General features: G+C 46.3%; 1 protein-coding gene across 1 annotated transcript in view; it reads right to left on the bottom strand.

Annotated features, from left to right (window-relative positions):
* HDGFL2 (HDGF like 2) overlaps positions 1 to 24706 on the bottom strand; it is a 104219-nt gene that overhangs the window by 35828 nt on the left and 43685 nt on the right. Inside the window, exons 6-14 of the mRNA XM_029614535.1 lie at positions 23109 to 23180; positions 8267 to 8399; positions 7750 to 7825; positions 6943 to 7252; positions 6441 to 6538; positions 6111 to 6181; positions 5718 to 5788; positions 5275 to 5376; positions 2663 to 2873 (exon numbers count right to left, since the gene is read on the bottom strand). Coding sequence (XP_029470395.1) covers positions 2663 to 2873; positions 5275 to 5376; positions 5718 to 5788; positions 6111 to 6181; positions 6441 to 6538; positions 6943 to 7252; positions 7750 to 7825; positions 8267 to 8399; positions 23109 to 23180 — 1144 coding nt within the window. The remainder of the gene's footprint in view (positions 1 to 2662; positions 2874 to 5274; positions 5377 to 5717; positions 5789 to 6110; positions 6182 to 6440; positions 6539 to 6942; positions 7253 to 7749; positions 7826 to 8266; positions 8400 to 23108; positions 23181 to 24706) is intronic.

Raw genomic sequence — 24706 nt, 5'->3', positions numbered from 1 at the left:
GAGAGCCACCGCTACAACCACCATGACCTTGGTGAAGACGTGGGAGAGCCGTCGCTAACCCGAACGGTAGCGCACAGAACTGGTAATGTTCGCCCAGGATCATGAACCACAGGAACTGCTGATGGTTTTCTTGGATACCTATGTGAAGGTAAGCCTCCTTTAGGTCCAATGAGGCCAAAAATTCTCCTTTGTGGACGGCCGCAATGACTGATCTCAACGTTTCCATTCGAAACCGAGGTATCCGTAACACCTTGTTCACCGTCTTGAGGTCCAAGATAGGATGGTACAAACCCTCCTTCTTGGGAACCACGAAATAAATGGAATACCTGCCCTTGCGGTGTTCGGTTGGCGGAACCGGTACTATGACTCCCAGAGCTTTCAGGTGGTCCAGGGTTTGACTCACCACCAACTGTTTTGCTCGGGGGCCGCAAGGAGAGACCAGAACAAATTCCCGCAGCGGCCGAGCAAAATCCAAAGCATAACCGTGTTCGACGATGCTTAGGACCCATCGATCCGAAGTAATTTTGACCCATTCCTTGAGAAAGAGAGAGAGACACCCGCCAATCACCGGAACAGAGGAGTGGGTCAGTGCACCTTCATTGGGAAGATTTGGCGCCAGAGGATCCTTGAGCAATGCCGTCTCCACCCGGTCTACGCCCGCGAAAGGAGTGAGCCCAAGTCTGGGATCTTGTCGACTGCAGTCAGGGGGCAAAGGCTTGAGTCCTGCCCGGACGGAAACTGCCCCGAGAGGTACCAAAGGACCGAGAGGAGCGAGACTTATCCTCCAGAAGCTTGTAAACCTTATTGTCTCCTAACGTCTTAACAAGCTGTTTAAGTTCTTCTCCAAACAAGAGCTTGCCTTTAAATGGGAACGAGCCCAACTGTGACTTAGAGGAAGCATCCGCAGACCAGTTACGGAGCCACAAGAGTCTTCTAGCCGACACCGCCGAGGACATGGTGTGTGACGAAGTCCGAAAGAGATCATACAGAGCATCCACTGTATAAGCCACCGCTGCCTCCATACGGTTTGTCTGCTCTGCCTCTCCCGGGGGCAAAGCCTGAGCCGTGAGCAGCTGTTGTACCCATCTGAGGGTGGCCCGCTGCACAAGACTACTGCAGCCCTGACACCCAGCGCGGACACCTCGAAAATTCTCGAGGAGAACCTCCAGCTTCCTATCCTGGAGATCCTTAAGCGCGGTGCAACCAGTTACCGGGATAGTAGTGTGCTTGGCAATAGCCGTGACCGCCAAATCTACTTTAGGAGTCCTCAGAAGCTCCAGAGACTCCTCCGGCAATGGGTAAAACTTCTCCATAGCCCTGGTAACCCGCAGACTAGCCTCCGGCGTGTCCCACTCCCGGGACATAAGCTGGAAAAGACTCTGGTGAAAAGAAAAGGCTGCGGGGAGGGGTCGAAATCCCGCCAGAACCGGGTCCTCTAAAAAAGGATCAGCCACAGCCTGCGGAGCCTGAATATCCAGCTCCGCTAACACGTGAGGGATTAAAGGTTCCAACTCCTCCTTGGAAAATAGACGGAGGACACGTGGGTCATCGCCATCCACAGGAGCCACCACATTGCCATTCCCAAGCGAATCTGGGTCCAGGGATGGAAGAGCAAGCAGGTCAAGGTCTTGGGGGGGGGGGGGGGGGCCGCTACATTCGGAAGGGTGCCCCCCGGACCCTGGGGACATCTGGGCCTGGATCAGGTCTCAGTATCTTTACAGGTGGAGAGACTTGATCCTGCCAATCCGATTCTGCCTCCATATATGTCTTGTGCAAAAGCAGCACAAGCTGGGAGGAGAAAGGATGCTTTCGCTTTAAGGACCCCCCCCCCCCCCCAGGGAGGGTTCGGGGGAGTAGGAGGATCATGCCCTGCCTCCTGTTGCCTTACAGGGCTCAAATCGGGTGGTGACAACGGTGGAAGAAAATCCCTTCCCCCCGAGCAGGGCTCGGGCAGCTCAGAGGGAGACAAAATGGCCGCCGTTCCCGCGCTAGACGGGAACGGGGCAGGCCGAGGTCTGACAGACGGCAGAGGCATCCCTGAAGCTCGCAATCGCGGAGCACCCACTCCCCTGCCTACAACGAGCTGATCCAACGGGCCCTCTCCCCCGGGAAAGCATCGGGAGCAGAGGACGTCGCGGGAGAGCCAGTTGCCCGACTCTCCACAGGCAGAACACTGCGATCCACGTGGCATGGCATCTAAAGGGGAGTCCCGGCGCAGTGAGTACCTGCAAAAGCAGAGAAGTCCTCCGGAGCCCCGGGAGAGCAGTGAAAACAGCGAAAGCTGGTTTAAAGTTGTTTTTTTAAACTGTGTCTCTCCTATCAGAACCACAGGTTATGCTTCTCCTATCTGCTGGAGTCAGAGAAATACTGAAGGATCACAGGGGGCACACCAGTACATAAGGGGTGCTTTTTCAGTTTGTTTCTCTGACTCCATCAGCTGGAAGGGAGGCATAATCTCAGCGGGCTGGACTGATCCTGGTACATACAGGGAAATGTGTCATCTTCACTGATGGAGAAGGCACATACTGAAGCCCTACTGTGCTCAGGGGATCCCATCTGCACATGCAGAAAACGAGATCTGCAGTCATTGGAAAACTTTAAGGAGCTTCCCCCCCCCCCCCCCCCCAAAGCTGAGCATGAGGAGTTGTGTGGTGCAAGTTACCTGTGTTGGGCTCCTCCTTCTCCATCTTGATCTCGGCCTCCTCCCCTGTTAGCTTCTCATTGTTTCTCTCAGCTTTGTCTTTCTCTAATATGGCGCTTTTGTTTGCTTTCTGAGGCAGCCCCATTTTTGGTCCCAGGACACGGGATTTCAGCCGCGAATAGACCTCAGCAGCCTTCTCCATCACGTCCTTGTTGGCTTTGTAACGGCGAATCTGGTGCCAGACAAGCATGGAAGACATGAAGCGCAACAATCATGGACAGACATACATAAGCCAAATAAGGATCTGAGCTTTCATAGCAGAAACTTTTCATATAGGACCTTCAGTTTAAAACCTAGTGTTAGAAGATGGGTTCGCTAATGATGCATGTTTGAACATTATTACATAAGCTGGCCCTAAGGCAGCCACCATCAGAACTGTTTCTGTGTAACACCCTAGTTGAAGAGCTGCATGGAGGAAAAGCACATACCCCTGCAAAAGGAGGAGCAGATGTCACCACAGACCCTGGCCATAGTAAGTGAGGGACAGGAATAAATGAGTAAGTGCAGACAACACTAAAGTCATTCTCCCCTACAGATATTCCAGTCTCACCCTCTTCAAAACACTACCTTGCCTGCTTGTGTCCGAATGAAACAGTAAGCTCCAGGGAAGGTTTCTCCCTTGTGGGCCTCAGTCAGTTTGTAATCACACAATGCAGCTACCGTGTTTCCCCAAAAATAAGACATCCCCTGAAAATAAGACCTAGTAGAGGTTTTGCCAAATTGCTAAATATAAGACCTCCCCCGAAAGTAAGACCTAGCACATATTACATGTACACGATCGAATTAGCTACGGTATTCCCTCCCATACAGTAACGCGCGCCCCTGCTGTTTTGCTGCGCGTTTAAGCTGCTAGCTTACTGCCTACCCTTACCCCTGCGTTAGAGGCAGGGGGGTAAGGGTAGGCGGCAAGCTTTCCCCCAGCCCCCGCTCACCTGCCCTGGCCGCGTCCATGAGTGCTGGTCTCCAGGGCAGCCCCAGTCCTCTCCCCTCCTCCCGAAGCAACGAAAGCGGTAAAAAAAGCGAAAAAGCGAAAAAAAAAAAGCGAAAAAAAATAAAAGTTGCAAGAGAGAGAGGGGAGAGAGGATGGGCAATCCTACGCTCGGGATTGCCAGTCCTCTCCCCTCCTCCCGAAGCAAGGCGCGAAAAGCAGCCTTGCTCCGGGAGGAGGGGAGAGGACTGGCAGTGTAAAGCAACGAAGTGACTTACTTTTTTCACAGCCCTCCTCCGGAGACGGACATCGACCGACACGGATCGCGGCTCACCTGCCTCCCGGAAGCGAAGATGGATGCCTGCACGGGCGAAAGCGGCCCCTGTACGTGCGATTGAGCCGCTCAATGCGTGACGTCACATGCCGTGACGCCAAACGTCATGACGTCACGCATTGAGCGGCCCAATTGCACTCCCAGGGGCCGCTTTCGCCCATGCAGGCATCCATTTTCGCCTCCGGGAGGCAGGGGAGCCGCGATCCGTCTCCTCTGGAGGGCTGTGAAAAAAGTAAGTCACTTCGTTGCTTTACCGTACACTGCCAGTCCTCTCCCCTCCTCCTGGAGCAAGGCGCGAAAAGCAACGTGGGATTGCCTGTCCTCTCTCCCCTCTCTCTCTTGCAACTTATTTTTTTCACTTTTTCGCTTTTTTTTTTTTCCGCTTTCATTGCTTGCTTCGGGAGGAGAGGAGAGAGGACTGGCAATCCCAAGCGTAGGAGAACCGTCCACTTCCTGGTACCTGTCATTTCAAATGTCATTTGAAATGACATATGAAATGACAGATACCGGTACCAGCGTGTCCGTGAAGCGTTAGGCCAGCACACCCAGGATACCGTATAGCGCTCTATACAGTAAAATGGGTTGCACGGGCCTAATGCTTCACGGACGCTTCTTACCGTAGACGCAGCTTGCATTTTTTAAAATTACTGTATAAAGAGCGTCACTCTTCTTTTTCAGTCAATCTGTGATTCTGTGAGCACGCAAGCCCAAAAGGGAAGAGAATGCAAGCTTTGTTTTGTTTTGTTCAGCAACTGCCCTATATATTGGTGATATAATTGGACATCTAGATTAATAAAATATCATACAAATTGCTATAAGAAGGAAGGAATCAAATTAATCAGATTAGTCTGAGTTTCCTTTCTTCTGCATTCTCTCAAAGATCAACAAATGAATGGAGAAGAATGGATGGAAAATGACAATGTGCTCAACGCCCCTTTCTCTCAGGATTCAGTAACATCAGTGGTCATTTTCTAGGTTTGAGTCAGCAGCAGCCTCCACCTTTCAGTTTTTCCCAATGGAGAAAAGGAAGCAAGTTACAAATGATCCCAGCAGGCAGAAGTAGTTGAATACAGGCACCGAGGCAGGGAGAGCAGGCCCTCGAGGAGCGAGTTCATTTTTTTGTTCAACAATATACCGGTATGTGAATTCTTCTTCATGGAAAAATAAGACATCCCCTGAAAATAAGGCCTAGTGCATCTTTGGTAGCAAAAATTAATATAAGACACTGTCTTACTTTCGGGGAAACAGGGTATCATAAGAAATGGGGCAGGCACACTTTTTTCCCTTTTCATTGTTTAAGACCATGTATACCTTCTTCAGTGTGGCCACCACATCGGTGTTCTTCTGCAGAATGTGGGACGTGACCTGCAAGTTTCCAAGCTCTTCTAGAGCAGTCAGACACTTCTTGACATCCTGCCACGAGAGAAAGCATATTTACCCAAAGATATGGAGGCTGGGGACAGCCAACACTCCAGTGAGCAGCGATCTTGGGAGCCAACAGGCTCAGCAGCTGCACCAACACACACCTTCCCAGACCCCAAATTTAAAAAAATAGAAACAAAACAAAAAAATACAGGCTAAGGCTTGGAGGTTTTTATCTAAAGCAACACATTAAAGTTGACTTCACAAATCAGAGCTCAAAACTGCATTCTGCATCAGCCACTCACAGGATTTCATCACATTTCCACCTGCTTTCTAACAAAAGAGATCTGCACTACCCTCACTAGTCCAGCTACACCTTCTTTAGTACTCACAGGGTTATCGACTTTCAGTGCAAACTTGATCTCACTGTGGAGTTTCTGCAGCTTCTCCTCCACAGACGGCTCTAAAGTATTGGAAGGAGAAGCGTTAAGATTGTTAGCTACTAATTCCAACTTGCGACCCATGCCTGGTCAAGGATAGAAGCATCAATCTAGACAATATCAACTGAAAAGAAGAAAAACCAGTGAGCTGGTACAGAAAAGAATGTCTTAGCCTGTATACTGTAACAACGCATTACCCGTCACTGCTAGCCAAGCATCAGATGGGCTCTCACAGTGGTATGGCATCAATCCCTCAAACATCTCACCCACACCTGAACCTGCTGCTGCTCTCTCCCTTTCCACCACATTGTGCATCAGCCTCTGTCCTGCCACCAGCTCTCTCACCTTTCTTTTTTTCTGCCTTCCTGTCAGAAATTGGGTCAGGCTTTTTCCTGGCTTTATCCACCTTCGGAGGTCTGAAAATCATAGAACATTGCAGAGGTGTCAGCAAGAGAGACAGAAGATCCATCTCTCTCTGCATTTCTCTCCTCCAACCCATCTCTGCATTACCTCTTCCCACCCAAACTGGAGGGCTCATCACATTCCAGCCTTACCTATGCATTTCCCCACTCCCTAGATCAGAACTTCCCAGCTACACTTCTGTATCCCTGACTTGCCCCTGGGTTACTCTCATTCCCTCCCCTTGCCCCATTTCTGTTTCAGAGCATCCCTGACCTGCCTCTGGGTTTTTCCCCCTCAGCACGGCCACGTTTCTCCTTCTGAATTGGTTTCCTTGTAGACTCTGACTGCAGCTTCTTCACTGGTTTTTTCACCTTAAATATACAATACAACAGGTGAGGCAATGCAACTTGGCGCAGATATGAAACCTATTCTTCCTCTTCAAAACGTCAGCTCTGCTGGCAAAGCACCCATGGCCAAGACTAGGTTACCAGTCATACTCAGGGGAATGCTCTGGACATCTAGGTCCCTTGCTAGCTGACAGCTGGAAAAGAAGCTTCCTCTGAGGCTGAACACCTCTGCAGTAGCAACCCCTGCTGTGGTTGTCCTCCTCCACCACCAAGAAGTCAAACCTCTCAAATGGGTAATTCAACTGCTGGGAGGAGACTAAGATTCAAGCCTCCTGCATTCCAGCATGCAATACTATAGCTAAGTGACAGGGCTCCTTCAGAATATTTGGGGCTCCTCCACACATCCCATATTCTCTCTCCCCTCGTACCTGTTTCTCCAGTTCTGAGTCAGAGGAGGATGAGGAGGAGGAGGATGGGTCTCTGGCTCGAGCCTTCTTCCCTCTCTTGGCAAGCACCTCCTCCTTAGCATCAGCACTGCTGCTGTCACTGTCACTATCCTGGCGCGACGCATCACCCTTCTCCATCTTCTCTCTCTTCTTTCTCTCCTCCTCCTCTCTCTCCTGCTCCCGCAGTCTCCGGAGCTCCTCCTCCTGCTCCTTCCTCCGCCTCTCCTCTATCTCTCGGCGTCGTTCTTCGTCCCGTTTCCTCCACTCACTGATTCGGTCCACTTCGCTGTCACTGTCAGGGAGAGGGAGGCCACATGCGCTCAACACTCAGCAGAACCTGGATTCTTTGCAGGCTCCCATACCTTGTATTGGAGCAACAGAAGAATTAGCCATAGATGAGGTTGACTATACAGGTGTCTTGACAGCACTTAAAGAAAGGCTTTGTGTGGGGTGAAATGACATGTACCTCGCCATCTTTAACTTAGTCTTCTGTTCATCCAACCTGCAAAGAATCCAGCTTTCTCCAGGACCAACATGGTTACTAGAACTTTGTAAACAAGAGCCAAACATTTTAGTCACAGCTCATACAAAAGCATCTTATCCAGATGCTTCTGTTGCCTTCTGCACAAAACCCTCTTATGCTACTGAAAAGGATCTCAAACAGAAGTCAACACTGGCACAAAGGGATGCTGTCAAGAAACAGTTGCCTTTAGCAATTTCCCAACAAGTGAACAATCGAGTACCATACTGAATGACCTCCTTCCCTTAAATTCCTACATCCACACTCACCTGTCACTGCTAGAACTGGTCGGCATCCTCTCTGGCTTTGGCTTCCTGCCACGGGGCTTGGGAGGTGGCTTCTCGGCTGGAAGATATCAGGATGCAGTTTTCAGATGAGGTGTATGCTTTTAGTATACATTAAGCAAATAAAATATCCTTTCCTCTTCCGCTCTTTAATGACTGAGGCCAGAGAAAGGATAATGAGACATCGTAGAATTTACTGTGATGTTAAAGTAGCTAAAGGAGACAGTAACCTCATTTCTTTGTTTAAAACTAAAATGGGAATTACTTTATTTGCAAAAACAAATCTGAACAAGTATCCAGGCTTGTTTCTAGGCTCTGATGTTAACATGATTTGTGCGCCTAACTTCCAAGGATCTTTTTGACACACTCAATATGTTCACCATGCAGCAATAACAATTTAAAGCGAGTGAAAGAGAAAGAACCCCAAAATGTGAACAGATAATGTAAAAGGCTAAATTAGAGGAATATCAGCATACATATTAGGGGGTACTTCCATTCTTACCTGGCTTTCTGCTTCGGGAAGCCTTCTTCACAGGCTCAGAATCTGAGTCAGAATCGGACTTTTTAACATTTGGTGCCACTTCTTCCTCATCCGAGTCCACCTTTGAGTCAGAGTCAGACTCCAAATCCACTATCTAGGAAGGATGCAAGAGATACAGGGCAGTGCTAGCTACTGAACCTGACAAGGAGAGGAGATGGAACGGTGCTTGTCCCAGTTGTTGAAAAGGTATGTAGAGCCAGCACAGTCATACCACTCTGCCACAATTTACTCCAGTCATTTCTTCAACAGTGGCTGCATCCCACCCCCCCAACCTCATACTTTCTCTGTGACTGGGATGGTAAAGGAAAATTAGTTTCTTACCTGATAATTTTCGTTCCTGTAGTACCAAGGATCAGTCCAGACTGATGGAGTCAGAGAAAAGCTGAAAAGCTCCCCCTAGATATACCTGTGTGCCACCTGCGATCCCTCAGTATATTCGATATCAAAGCAGAAGGAACTAAATAATCACTTCCACCGAGAATCAACCATTTTAGCTCAACCACTGACCAGATCAAGTAGTAACACTGGCTAAAGACAGAAACAAACCTGTCACCCTATATATTAAACTAGAAACAAACCTCAGAACAACCTACCGTATAATCTGCAGCAACACTTGTAATTATAACCTGTAGGTGTAGATCACTGCAAAAGAACGAACCGATAGAAACACGAGCGGACTCTCATAAAAATGACTTGGGCAGGCGTCTGGACTGATCCTTGGTACTACAGGAACGAAAATTATCAGGTAAGAAACTAATTTTCCTTTCCCTGTACGTACCAGGATCAGTCCAGACTGCTGGGATGTACCCGAGCCGCCTTAAATGGGGTGGGACCCCGAGAGTCCCACTCGAATTACACTGCTCCCAAAAGACTCAGTCGACGGACCACGAACATCCAAGCGATAATGTCTAGAGAAGGTATGCAACGATTTCCAAGTGGCCGCCCTGCAAATCTCCTGGCAAGACACAAACTGACTTTCAGCCCACGAAGCTGCCTGAGAACGTAGAGAGTGAGCCTTGAGTCCCTCAGGAACAGACCTTCCGCAGCCAATGTATGTGGACACAATTGCGCCCTTCAACCAGCGGGCGATAGTCGTCTTGGACGCCTGAAGACACTTCTTGGGTCCAGACCACCACACAAACAAATGATCCGACCTTCGAAACTCGTTAGTCACCTCCAAATACCGCAGGAGTATGCGACTGACATCCAAACGCTTCAAATCCCAACCTTGAGAGGACTGGATCTCCTCCTCCGTAAAGGAAGGCAATTCCATCGTCTGATTAACATGGAAGGCCGAAACCACCTTAGTCAAGAAGGAAGGTACTGTGCGCAAAGAAACTCCGGACTCAGAAATACGCAAGAACGGTTCTCTGCACGAAAGCGCTTGCAGCTCCGAAATGCGACGCGCAGACGAAATGGCCAGGGGAACACCGTCTTAAGAGTTAAATCATTCAAGGTGGCCCTCCTAATAAGCTCAAAGGGAGAAGTGCAGAGACCCCGGAGAACCAGGTTCAAGCTCCAGGAGGGACATGGAGCCCTCAGATGAGGACGCAAATTCCGAACTCCACGCAAAAAACGAGCAACATCTGGGTGACATGCAAGAGAGTAACCCTCAATCTTGCCCCTCAGGCAACCCAGAGCCGCCACCTGAACCCGAAGAGAACTGTAGGCCAAACCTTTCTTCAAACCATCCTGCAAAAACGTAAGGATATGACCTACCGAAGCCCGCCGGGGAGGAACCTGCAACTCACTACACCAGACGTCAAAAACCTTCCACACCCTAGCATAGGTTAGAGTAGTTGAGGACCTGCGCGCCCGAAGGAGGGTAGAGATCACCGCTTCCGGATAACCCTTCTTCCTCAGCTGCCTCCGCTCATAAGCCAAGCCGCCAGACAAAAGCGATCCGCCAGATCGAAAAATACCGGGCCCTGCTGAAGCAGATTCGGGAAATGACCGAGACGCAAGGGTCCATCTACTGCCAGATTAACGAGATCCGCGAACCACGGACGTCTTGGCCACTCCGGAGCCACGAGAATTACCAGACCCTGATGGGACTCTATGCGACTTAAAACTTTTCCCACCAGGGGCCACGGGGGAAACACATGAAGGATGCGAGGAGGCCACGGGAGCACTAGCGCATCCACCCCCTCTGACCCGTGCTCTCGCCGTCGGCTGAAGAAACGCGCCGCCTTGGCGTTTAGCCATGTGGCCATCAGGTCCACGTGTGGAACTCCCCATCGCCGAGTGATGAGGTGCATCGCTTCGGCCGACAGCTCCCACTCTCCTGAGTCTAGATGCTGACTGAGAAAATCCACCTGAACGTTGTCCACGCCCGTAATATGTGTGGCCGCGATGCAAGACAAATGGCGCTCTGCCCAGGCCATCAATAAAGACGCTTCGGCCGCCACTGGGCGACTTTTTGTGCCCCCTTGACTGTTGATATATATGCCACCGTGGTCGCGTTGTCGGACAGAATTTGTACCGCCTGGAGGAAGTGATGTCATCCTAACAAATGGCTGCCTGAATGAGAACCTCTCCTGACAACAAATAGAATCCCCTCATCTCATTTTCTGGCGGCTCTATTATTGTTAAAGTGCAGCGTGCAAGCACATCTCTTCAAGCTGATGGCATGCAGACGGAAAAATATCGATTTAAAAAAGTTCTCATACCAAAAACTATCCGAGAACGCTGAGGCCTCTGATCCGGACTCAATCATGGCAGAAGCAGACCCACCAGCGGGTGACGATATACAAGATAAATGTGAATCGGATGACGGCGAATGGCCCACTAAGGCGGAGATGAAAAAATGGTTCGAGGACCTAAAGTCGGATATCTCCAAAAATACTAATAACATCATGAGCTCCGTTGAGGAACTAAAAGACGACATGGCAGAACATGGCCGCCGGCTATACGAAGTGGAGACACGAGCGGAGGCAAATACGAAGGACATTAAACAATCGCGGGAGGACTTCCTAGCGTTAAAATCGGAGGTCACTAGCCTGCATGAAAAAGTCGAGGACCTAGAAAACAGGTCCCGGAGGCAAAATCTACGATTCCATGGCATTCCGGAGTCCCCCGAATACCAAGACTGTTCTCGAGTAGTGCAGATTTGCGAAATGTTGCTGGCTGAAGATAACACTGCCTTGGCAACCGGGAGCAGCGAACCTGTGAAAATCGCCCGTGCTCACAGGATTTTGAGCCCCAGAGACAATAATAAAGCGAAGGATATAATAGCTTGCTATCAAGAGTTCGCAGTGAAAGACAAAATTGCGCTGATCGCACGGAAACAAGCTACTTGGAACTGGGAAGGCCACGAGATTATGGTCTTCGCTGACCTATCTGCCCTTACTATCAGGAAACGCTGTGAACTGAAACCCATTACAGACTACCTGCGGAAAGAGAATGTGAGATACCAGTGGCTCTTTCCCTTCGGGCTCAGCTTCTTTCTCAGGGGGGAGAATTATCGGGTAAAAACATTAATTGACGCTGCCCGAGTTCTTAAGGAAGCAGGCTACGAAGGTTTTGCTGACGCAGCAACTACTGCAAAAACTCCCGCCCGTAGAGAAGACCCACCACGATGGCAGAGAATAAATAGAGGAGACAAGAGGCTGCATCGCAATCCAGACACTCAAACATCTACTAGAGATCAAACATGAGCTGGACATAACTACTTATTTCTCATCTCTTTGAGAGAAGGATGAGGGACAGATCCGCTAAGTAGAGCGACAGGTGATCTGTGATCATGCTTACAATATTTGTTTTCTTGATCACAATATAACTGCTATTTTCAGGGGTATTAGATAGCAGGTTGATAATTTAGCGATGTTTGTAGATTTTCAATACCATTATGCCTTATATTTCAAGTTCTCAATGTTGTCAGGTTAAAGGGGTTGTTGTTGGGATGATTGCTTCCTCTATTATTGTGTCAGCTATGAATCATATATGGGTTCTAGCTGAATGGGGAAGGGGAGAGCTACAGGGGGATACGGTGGTAAAGAACTTACAGATGTTTCAAGATACAGGGAACATACATTTTAAGAGACTCATTATGCTCATTAATGTCAGAGGGACACAAAGGGGGCATGTAGGGGGCAGAGGGAACGAGAGTGAGTCTGGCATATGGGACCATTCACTACTAGAGAAATCTCATATCAAACAAGAAAAAATTACAGTTATGGCCACTTTAAATTTACTTTCCCTTAATGTCAAGGGATTGAACTCTCCAAAAAAACATCACTCTCTCTTTTCGGAATTGCTGCAATCTCAAACTGCTATTGCTTTTGTGCAAGAAACGCACCTCAAAAAGAGGTACGAAAGATTGCTTAAACATCATCTCTTTCCCTCACAGTACTGGGCAGCCCGTCCGTTAGCTCATATATATCTTGGAGTGGGTATATTAATCCATAAAGATATTATCATCGAAGAAGTGGCATGTCACGCGGATGTGGAAGGGCATTATCTCTTACTTACTATTGATATAGGGGGAGAGAGATATACGCTAATTAACATATATGCCCCTAATAAGGACCAAGCTATATTTTTCACCAAATTGGCAAGTATTGTAGAACGCCTTGGGGAGGGCCATCTGATTATGGGTGGAGATTTTAATTTGACACTTAACCCGCATCTAGATAATTCTCAGTCCTCTGCACACGATCTTGGAAAGGATCACAAAGCTTTTAAGGGATTTCTTTCTGGCTCGGGGCTTCTTGATGTCTGGAGAATATGGAATCCTAGAGCCAGAAATTACACCTTTTATTCGAGGGCCCACCAATCCTATTCTAGGATCGATTATTTTTTTGCTGATAAAAGCTGTATCAATTACATTTCAGCCCCCTCATTGGGATCTATTACTTGGTCTGACCACTGTCCCATCTTCATCCAATTGCGCATTACATCTTATGATAAAGGTCTACAATTTTGGAAATTAAACGACAGCTTATTAGAGGACCAAAATTTTTGTCAGCAAATAGAAAAAGATATTCAAGAATATTTACAATTAAATGAACCTGCCGAACCATCTCCATTGATATTATGGGAATGCCTAAAAGTGATTATCAGGGGTAAGTTAATTGCAAGAGGGTCCTATCTTAAAAAACAAAGTAATAGGGACAAACAAGAGACCATCTTCAAATTACAAAAACTAGGGCATATACATGTCCAAACTGGGGATGGGCAGATCCTGGCACAAATGGATGAGCTTCGAAAACATTTGGGAGATTTAGAAGCTGCACAAATAGCTCTTAAATTGGTCATTACTAAACAGTTACATTATGAAGAAGGAAATAAGGCAGGTAAGCAATTGGCCAGAAAACTGAAAGCCAAATGAACTCTTAATAATATTGTAAAATTAAAGGATGAAACAGGGCAAATGTTAACCACTAACACTGCTATTCGGGAACGATTCCTACGTTTTTATGCAGATCTCTACGCCACTGATTCCCACATTAATCAGCCAGAGATAGACGACTATTTAAATCACACCCATTTGCCACAGATTCCGCCAGAAGAACGAGAGCAGTTGGATAGAGACATCACACAGGTTGAAGTAGAGTGGGCTATTAAATCACTGAAATTAGGGAAATCCCCAGGCCTGGATGGGTATACTGCTTTCATTTATAAAAAATTTGCCACTACGATCACGCCCCTATTGGTTACTCTTTTCAATGCCTTACAGGGTTCATTTTCTTTCTCTCAGTCTGCCAACCTAGCTGGAGTGACCCTGATAGCAAAGCCGGGGCGCGACCCTACAGTTTGTGGGTCTTACCATCCTATATCCATGATAAATTTAGATATGAAAATTCTTGCCAAAATACTGGCTAATAGGCTAAATGCTGTGTTACCGGAGCTGATAAATATTGATCAATCTGGTTTCATACCAGGACGGATGGCCTCCGATAACGTTAGGAAGATAGTAGATACACTAGGGTGGGCGCGGACCCAACATCACTGTCTAGTGACGGAGGGTGCTGGAAGCCAATAGAGACGGGTGGGAGGGAGAAAAAAGGGGGAAAAAAAATGGATAAACTGCGTAGCTTGCTGGGCAGACTGGATGGGCCATTGGTCTTCTTCTGCCGTCACTTCTATGTTTCTATGTTAGTGCTTCTCGGTATTGATGCGGAGAAGGCCTTTGATTACGTACATTGGCCTTTCCTATTTCAGACTATGCGGGCTTATAAAATTGGAGAGAAATTCATTAGATGGATACAAAAATTATATGAAGCACCAACGGCATGTCTTAAAATGAATGGGGGATACTCTAAGCCGTTTTCAGTGGGTCGTGGACGAGGCAGGGTTGCCCTTTATCCCCATTATTCTTTGCCCTATTCCTTGAACCACTCACCTACAGAATTCGGCATAATACTCAAATAAAAGGTGTAGAGGTAGGTGACTATCGCTCCAAGCTATCATTATTTGCTGACGATATCCTATTCACTATATCTGACCCTGAGAGTTCACTACAGGCCGTTACTGAGGAAATAACCAGTTTCAGTCAAGTGTCTGGTTTTAAGATTAACTGGGAGAAATTGAAATTACTGAATGTCTCCGCAACACCAAACATAGTAGCACAATTAAAACGAAAATACCCATTCAGATGGGCTACTACGAAAATAAAATATTTGGGGATATATATAGGTAAAGAACAGGAGCTTTTTCGATTAAATTACCCACCCCTTATGGCCAAAGTATACAAAGATCTTGAGGAATGGGATCGATACCATATGTCATGGCTAGGCAGACTCGCTGTCATAAAAATGAATATTATGCCCAGAATCCTATATTTGCTGCAAACTTTGCCCGTCACTGTCCCCACGAAGCTTTTAATTAAATGGCAAAATCGTATCAATAAATTTTTGTGGAAGAGCAAGAGACCCAGAATAGCCAGGGCCACCTTGTATTTACCCAAAACCCAAGGCGGTTTGGGCTTACCTTACCTCTTGCGTTACACCAAGGGGCAGTTCAGTTGAAAGCCGCAGTTGACTGGCATAAAATGCATAGACAAAAACCCTGGGTAATTTTTGAACAAGCTCTAATTGGTTCATTTCCCCTTAAGGCATTGCTCTGGCAACCACAATCTACATGATACCCGAAAGTAATACTACCAGACGCAGTGAAGGCTACTTTAACTATATGGAATAAGTGGAAGAGATTGTTAGTAGGCAATAAAACATTTTCATAGCACTCATCTCTTTCACCATATTTCATTCCAACCAGCACATGATCCATTGGTATTTCAAGGGTGGAGGCACAAAGGTATTACACAGATGACACATATATGGGACCCCAATGATCTAGTGCCCTTTTACTTCCCTTTGTGAAAGGTATCAGTTAACTGACAGGGATTTATTCAAATATTTACAAGTGCGACATTACTTTATGCAAAATCATGTAGAAAAGGATCTTACTGGAGGTATATCCACGTTTGAGCTAATGTGTAGAGGGGCGGATAAGGTTTGTAAACATATTTCAAGAATTTATTTGCTACTTGCTGGTACTATGTCTCTATCGGCAACTCATATAGTGGCCTGGGAACATGACCTTCAAGGTGGCTGGTCGATTGAAGACTGGAAATGCATATTCTTGCGCCTGGCTTAATATCCTCCCTCCATATTGAAAATGGATATAAACTATTTTATAGGTGGAACATGACGCCCACTCAAATCAAACACATGTCCTCCAATGCTTCAGGACTCTGTTGGAAGCTGTGCCAAGCTAAAGGCACTTTTTTCCATCTCTGGTGGACGTGCATCAAGATTCAACCTCTATGGAAGGACGTGTCAAACTGGCTGACCACGGTCTTGGGGTATTCAATAATACTCCATCCTTCACAAGCCTTGCTGAATGAAGAAATACCAGACATTTTGATAATGTATTTATTACATACATAGTCACAGCCACAAGGTGTGCCATCGCACACAATTGGAAGGACCCTAAGGTTCCGACCTTACAAGATGTGCAAACAAGTTAAAATGATGCATATCCTTGGCAAAATTACAGCACACAAGCACAAAACCACTACTAAATTCAGTAAAACCTGGGAGAAATATGAAAAGTGGTCACTGATTTCCTTGCCCATTGTGGAAGAAAGGACAACTGTCTAGATTGTTAATTCATCTTGAGTAATCCGTTGCAGATTATCACTTTTGTGAACTGGTTAACAGGTTTAGTTTATCTGTCTTTGACATTGGTTGTACCATATCCATCTGACTATAGCTACATGAATATTACACATAATTGAGACTTTTCATTCTCTAATGTTTCATAATCCATTACTTTGTCTTACCTTGTATCCACCTGGGGGGGAAGGGGGGAGGGTAGGGCCTAGGGGGTTATACAGATACGCTTGATATTTTGGTGACATGTCAATATATGTGTTTATGTAATGTTGATTTTACGTTTGTAATCACCCAACATGAGTGTACGCTCACTAAGTTTGTTATAATACTAAGCGTTTAAATTTAATAAATATATAAATTTAAAAAAAAAGAATTCGTACCGCCCGACGACGCACCATCGGAAGGAGCCGACGCAAGGCCAGACGGACTGCCCTGGTCTCCAGGCGATTGATGGACCACTTGGCTTGTTGAGAGGACCATCTCCCTTGCACCGCCCGGGACTGACACACAGCTCCCAAACTGAACAGACTGGCATCCGTCGTCACAACTATCCAGGGTGGCGGTTCCAAATCCACCCCCTGCAAGAGATGGTCCTTGTTCAACCACCAAACGAGACTGGACCGGGCTGGTTCCAGCAACGGTAGCGACATGTCATAGTCCTCGGACAGGGGATCCCAGCGAGAAAGAAGTGCTCTCTGCAAAGGCCACATATGCGCAAAGGCCCAAGGCACCATGTCCAGAGTAGACGCCATATGTCCAATGACCTGTAAATAATCCCAGGCTGTAGTTAGGACCTGGTCTAATAGGTTTCGCACCTGAGTCATCAGATTGACCATCCGCTGATGTGGCAGAAACACCTTGCCCACCGAGGTATCGAACCGGGCTCCCAAGAACTCCAACTGCTGAGTCTGTTCCAAATGGCTCTTCGCGAAGTTGACTATCCAACCGAGCTTCTGAAGTTGTTCCACCACTAAGCGAACTGCCCGCCTGCACAACGCTTCCGACTTTGCTTGGATGAGTCAGTCGTCGAGATAGGGGTGGACCAGTATCCCTTGACGTCAAAGAGAAGCCGCCACCACCACCAGAACCTTGGTGAAAACTCTGGGGGCGGTTGCTAGTCCGAAGGAAAGGGCACAAAACTGAAAATGGTCCCCCAACACTGCGAACCGCAGGAACCTCTGGTGACGCTCCTGAATTCCAATGTGTAGATATGCCTCTGTTAGATCCAAAGAAGCCAAATATTCTCCCTTGTGGACGGCCGCAATAACAGACCGCAGTGTCTCCATGCGAAAACGCGGAACACCCTGTTGACCTGCTTTAAATCCAGGATCGGTCTGAATGTGCCTTCCTTCTTTAGAACCACGAAGTAAATAGAATACCGGCCGGTCCGACGCTCGGCATACGGCACCAGGATCACTGCTCCCAGGGCCCGCAACAGGTCCAACGTTTGCGCAATGACTAGCAGCTTTTCCGGAGGACCGCATGGCGACACCAGAAACAGATCCCAAAGCGGACGAGCAAAATCCAACGCATAACCGCGACCTACAACATCTAGAACCCACTGGTCCGAAGTTATTTTGACCCATTCCTCCCGAAATAGGGACAACCGACCCCCAATGCGTGGAAGGGAGGAATGGATCCGCGCGCCTTCATTGAGAAGCTTTGTTTGGAGTAAAGACCTGCGAGGAGCCCGACCTCTGAGGCCGCCGGTCACGAAAGGAAGGTGTCCAGGATTGCGACCTCGATGCCTGTTGCTTTTGTGGAAAGGGACCTCCCCTTCCCACATGAAACCGGCGTTGGCCCCGAAACCGGCCCCTGCAATTAGTGAAAGATCGCGACTGGCGGTACTTATCCTCAGGCAACTTATAAACCTTGTTGTCCCCAAGTCCTTGATGAGCTGATCCAACTCATCTCCAAACAACAACTTCCCCCTTAAAGGAAAGGAACCCAGACGTGACTTAGAGGAAGCATCTGCCGCCCAGCGCCTAAGCCAAAGCAACCGCCTGGCTGACACAGCAGCAGACATAGTACGAGCGGAAGTCCGCAACAGATCATATAAGGCATCCGCCGTATAGGCGACCGCAGACTCGACGCAGTTAGCCTGCTCCGCTTCATCCGGAGGAAGCTCCTGGGCTGTGAGCAACTGCTGTACCCAGCAAAGGGTGGCCCTCTGCACAAGGCTGCTACAGACCGCCGCCCGGACCCCTAATGCCGCAACTTCGAAAATGCGCTGCAATACGACCTCCAACTTCCTATCCTGGAGATCCTTCAGCGCTATACCCCCGGTCACAGGGATGGTAGTATGCTTTATCACGGCCGTAACCGCCGAATCGACTTTGGGAATTTTAAGGAGATCCAAGGACTCAGGCGGCAAGGGATACAACTTATCCATAGCCCTACTGACCCCTCAAGGACGCTTCCGGAAGATTCCATTCCTTAGACACAATTTGAAACAGTTTGGGATGGAAGGGAAAAGTTTGTGGAGGGTCCCGAATGCCTGCTAAGGCCACATCCCCCAGGGAAGCGTCCGCGTCCTGGAGCAGATCCGAGATATCCAGCTCCTTTAAGACATGTGAAATCAGATAAGCTAGCTCGTCCTTACCAAACAAACGAAGGACCTGGGGATCATCCCCTTCCACGGACGCCGGGCCATCTAATTCACCACCTCCAGCATTATCAGGAAAATCCGGATTAGGATACGGAGCCGGAGTCACTGGAATCCCCGCATGCCCCAGTGGACGGGAACCACGATTCCCCGCTTTCTCCTGGTCCGGGGCTACTCTAGGGACTTTAGGTGGAGGAGACCCTGGGTCTTCCCAGCCCACCTGCGCTTCTAAAAAGGCTTTGTGCATCAATAGCACAAACTGGGAAGAAAACGGAGCCGGCCTTTTTAAGATGAGAGGGAGGGGGGATGGAGGGGCTCCTTTTTAAGATGAGAGGGAGGGGAGATGGAGGGGCTCCTTTTTAAGATGAGAGGGAGGGGGGATGGAGGGGCTCCTGAAACTAGCGACTCCGGCGGGCTCAGGGCCGGCGGAGAGGAAAGAGGAGAATCCTCCTCCTCCGACGCTGCCCCCTCCGCCGGCCGCGTGGTTAAGATGGCCGCCGCCACCTTCTCTAAGGGAGGCGGGGCTGCCAACCGCGCGGCCAGAACTCTCCTCGGCTGCGACGACAACGAAGAGCTGCGGGCAGCACTCGGCCCCGAGAGGGTCCCTCGCCCCCGGGAGCAGAGACCCTCTTGGGAGAGTCGCGCCCCCGCCCCCCCACAGGCCATGCAGTCCGAAGATCGCGGCATGAGACAACGAGGAGAAGAGGAAAGAAAGCGCCAAAAACAAAGGTAAGCACCAGGTGAGCTAGCCACCCCCTCCGGAGCCCTGGGACAGTAGGACGGCAGCCCGGGGCTGGATGTAATCGCACCCTGCCTGTTACCAACAGAACTGAAGGGTACTCAAACCACTTGTGCTGCGACCTTTTTTTTTTTTTTAAACAGCACTTCACCAACAAAACACAGCCCCCTTCAGAAGCCTCGGACTTCTGGAATAATACGACTTGGGGGGGTGACCAGCCCACCGGTAAACTCTCCCCCTGGTCCCTAGGGAGTATCTCCGGGCAAGTGGCCTTAGGGCATTGCCCTGCCAAGCCTGCCTTACAAACCTACTCGAAGAAAAAAACCCCCGAATAGAAAAGAACAGAATAGCAGAGACCCGAAGAACAGAAAATAGACCTCTTATTATTATTTTTTTTTTTTTTTTAAACTAACAGAATAAACCAGTTGATCTAGTTGGTGCTAGGACAAAAGACTGAAAGAACCTGTACACCACAGATCAAATTTGCAAAGACCAGGACCGCAGGTTATGCTTCTCAATCTGCTGGAGTCAGAGAAAATACTGAGGGTTCGCAGGTGGCACACCGGTATATCTAGGGGGTGCTTTTCTCTGACTCCATCTGCTGGAGGGGAGGCATAACTCAGCAATCTGGACTGATCCTGGTATGCAGAAATACACAATAAGCAGCCTAATGTCCAACAATATCAAATTTATTATGTAGAATCAGAATATGCAATAAGCCCGACTCCAGCCGAGTTTCGCCCTTTTTCAGTAGGGCTGCATCAGGGGCTAAAAACATACAATAAATGACATTAAATAATATAAAAATAAATTGTTAAAAACTGATAAAAACATAAAGTACACAGACATTCAGAATGAACATATAAAATGAACATGTAAAATGAACATATAAAATGAACAAATAAAATGGTAACATGGAAATTTAGGTGTGAACATGAAACTAATTGAAAACATTGGTAATATATCATAAACATAAAAGTATGCAGTAAAAGTAATAATAAATATTTAAAAAATGTAGCATGTGCAGTAAAACCAGCAAAAACATCTAAAAATGAGGTACCTAAAATTTGGTTATTGCCTTAAAATTATTATATATAATAAATATAGATGCCCAATAAAATGCTCTCCAAGTGATTAAAAGAAAAAATAATTGCCTATATAAATGTGTAAAAAATGTATGAAAAATTGGAATTGTTATGCCATAATTCAACAGGAACTGTTTCACAATTACATTAAAAAACTCAATGCTTACAATTTGCATATGATAATCTTAAATCTTCATCAGGGAGTTGTAAGTAAAACCTGTGAAAGGTACCTATGGAGTTGATATAGAAAGATCAAAATAGTAAATTTATGTACTTGAAACATGTGGGTAGCCAATGAATGCAATCTAACTTTAAAATTTAATAGCTTGCTATACGTTAAAAAATATAATCCAAATAAAAACTAACTTAATAAGCAACCAAAAAATTGTGATGTCAAACACAAGTGGACAATACTGTGTTCAGTGCTATCGTATGGGATATAAAAAAGTGCAAACAAGAAAAAACTAAATTGTAGATAATTATGAAGGGATGTCAATTTTGACAGCGTTCAATACATAAAAAAAGAAGAAACCTGAATCAATACCGTGGCGGACAAAGGACTCAATGGAAAACATGAGGTAGACACAAAAGAATAAATAAAAAGTGCTGGCGTATTTGATGAATTGAATATATACTGAAGTAAAAAAATCCAAATGGAAGATAGAATGAAAAAAAGAAAAAATGAAAAAAACAAAAAAATGCCATGAATAAAGTAAATGAACAAATAGAGAAAGTGATCAGGTGATTTACTGTTTCTCTATTTGTTCATTTACTTTATTCATGGCATTTTTTTGTTTTTTTCATTTTTTCATTCTATCTTCCATTTGGATTTTTTTACTTCAGTATATATTCAATTCATCAAATACACCAGCACTTTTTATTTATTCTTTTGTGTCTACCTCATGTTTTCCATTGAGTCCTTTGTCCGCCACGGTATTGATTCAGGTTTCTTCTTTTTTTATGTATTGAACGCTGTCAAAATTGACATCCCTTCATAATTATCTACAATTTAGTTTTTTCTTGTTTGCACTTTTTTATATCCCATACGATAGCACTGAACACAGTATTGTCCACTTGTGTTTGACATCACAATTTTTTGGTTGCTTATTAAGTTAGTTTTTATTTGGATTATATTTTTTAACGTATAGCAAGCTATTAAATTTTAAAGTTAGATTGCATTCATTGGCTACCCACATGTTTCAAGTACATAAATTTACTATTTTGATCTTTCTATATCAACTCCATAGGTACCTTTCACAGGTTTTACTTACAACTCCCTGATGAAGATTTAAGATTATCATATGCAAATTGTAAGCATTGAGTTTTTTAATGTAATTGTGAAACAGTTCCTGTTGAATTATGGCATAACAATTCCAATTTTTCATACATTTTTTACACATTTATATAGGCAATTATTTTTTCTTTTAATCACTTGGAGAGCATTTTATTGGGCATCTATATTTATTATATATAATAATTTTAAGGCAATATCCAAATTTTAGGTACCTGTCATTTTTAGATGTTTTTGCTGGTTTTACTGCACATGCTACATTTTTTAAATATTTATTATTACTTTTACTGCATACTTTTATGTTCATGATATATTACCAATGTTTTCAATTAGTTTCATGTTCACACCATAAATTTCCATGTTACCATTTTATTTGTTCATTTTACATGTTCATTCTGAATGTCTGTGTACTTTATGTTTTTATCAGTTTTTAACAATTTATTTTTATATTATTTAATGTCATTTATTGTATGTTTTTAGCCCCTGATGCAGCCCTACTGAAAAAGGGCGAAACTCGGCTGGAGTCGGGCTTATTGCATATTCTGATTCTACATAATAAATTTGATATTGTTGGACATTAGGCTGCTTATTGCGTATTTCTGCTTCCACGGCTTTATTAAGCAGCCTTCCTTGCTGTTTTGTTAGTCTGATCCTGGTACGTACAGGGAAATGTTTTTTAAAAAATCGTCAAGTGCATAATTTTTTGTATACAAGCAAGCCACGGCCATTCCTTTGGGAACTATAAAGAGGCTGCAATCACCTACCTTGAATTTCCTCGAGCAGATTCTGTGCACTTGGTTCACTCTATCCTCTCAGCTCAGTTTGATCAAACATACAAAGCAGAAGTGACAAACAAGCCTCTCTGTTTTTTTAAATGTAAATGTGGCCATGTCGTCTCAAGGTGCTCAGCTACCTTCCAAGGAGACGCATGACTGATTGATCTATTCTTAAGAGAGATCAACTTACCTTTTTTTTCCTTCTACCAGCAGCTAGCTTCCGTGGACCTCGGGACACTGTCTTCTTCTCTGGAGTGAAGTCCTAGGAAAGGAACAAAAGTATCGCTGTACAAACTCATTCACAAGAGCATTCTGTGTTAAGAAGCTGGCAAACGCAGTGGATAAGCACTTTCTGCTCTGCAAACTGACCCAATTTTCCTTTCCTGGTCAGTCCAGACAAGTGGGATGAAACAAAGCACCCCTATACTGGGCGGGCTCACGAAAGACCCCCTCCCCACACACTTTCGCCAAAGGTCAGCTCTCCTGGAGCCTGAACATCTAAATGGTAATGGCAAGATAAAGGATGAAGGGAAGACCACGTCACCGCTCTACAAATGTATGCGGCTACACTAACACTCAGCCCACGCCGCTGCCTGCACTCTAGTAGAGTGTGCACGCAACCCCTCTGGAATTCTGCCCTTACAAAGGTAGGCCGAAACAATAGCTTCCTTCAACCAACGCACTATCATACCCTTGGACGCCTTGCATCCATTTTTGGCACTTCCAAACAATACAAACAAATGATCCGACTGCTGAAAACTGTTAGTGACTTTTGCCTCCGGCAACTCAGCAGACCAATTCAGGAAGGCAGGTGCTCCACAGTTTGATTCAGGAGAAACAAAGATTCCACCTTAGATAGGAAAGGAAAATTTGTTCTTACCTAATTTTTGTTCCTGTAGTACCATGGATCAGTCCAGACCGTGGGTTGAGCCTCCTGTCCAGCAGCTGGAGACAGACAAAAACTGTGAGGGTATCCTATATCAGGACAGAGCCTACCCTACACCCCTTCAGTATAAAGTACTTGCAAAGCAGATATAACTTCCCAAAGATCAAGCAAGCAATAAGAAAAAACTAACAAATTGAACAAGTGAACAATTGAAAGGATTCTGTATGAATAAAAACGCTCTTGCATACAATTTTATTTTCATCTGTTGATACTTCCGGTGCCTTTAGTAATAGTAGACAACAAATCAGATAATTGAAAAAACCTGTAGAAAAGACAGAACATTCGAGCGGACGTATCAGATCTAGTACGGGCGGGTGTCTGGACTGATCCATGGTACTACAGGAACGAAAATTAGCAGGTAAGAACCAATTTTCCTTTCCCTGTACGTACCCGGATCAGTCCAGACCATGGGATGTACCCAAAGCTTCCCTAAACAGGGTGGGACCGAGATAGTCCTGCTCGAAGAACCTGCCGCCTGAAGGAGCCAAAAACTGGAGCCTGGCACATCCAGACGGTAATGATGAGCAAAAGTATGCATGAATTTCCAAGTAGCTGCCCTACATATCTCCTGCGGAGAGACCGATTGACTCTCCGCCCAAGAAGTAGCCTGAGACCGTAAGGAATGAGCTTTTAAGCCTTCCAGTAAGGGCAGACCCTTACAGATGTAAGCCGACGCAATGGCCTCCTTTAGCCAATGCGTGATAGTGGCCTTGGAAGCCTTATTACCTTTATTTGGCCCACTCCACATAACAAACAAGTAGTTGGAGACCCAGAACTCATTTGTAACCTGAAGGTAACGCAGCAAGACCCGTTTCACATTGAGGCGCCGCAGATCACCCCCA

The sequence above is a fragment of the Rhinatrema bivittatum genome, chromosome 8 (assembly GCF_901001135.1).
Source record: "Rhinatrema bivittatum chromosome 8, aRhiBiv1.1, whole genome shotgun sequence".
NCBI lineage: Eukaryota > Metazoa > Chordata > Amphibia > Gymnophiona > Rhinatrematidae > Rhinatrema > Rhinatrema bivittatum.
The sequence above is the reverse complement of the archived record's forward strand: the minus strand, read 5'-3'. Positions and strand labels throughout refer to the sequence as shown.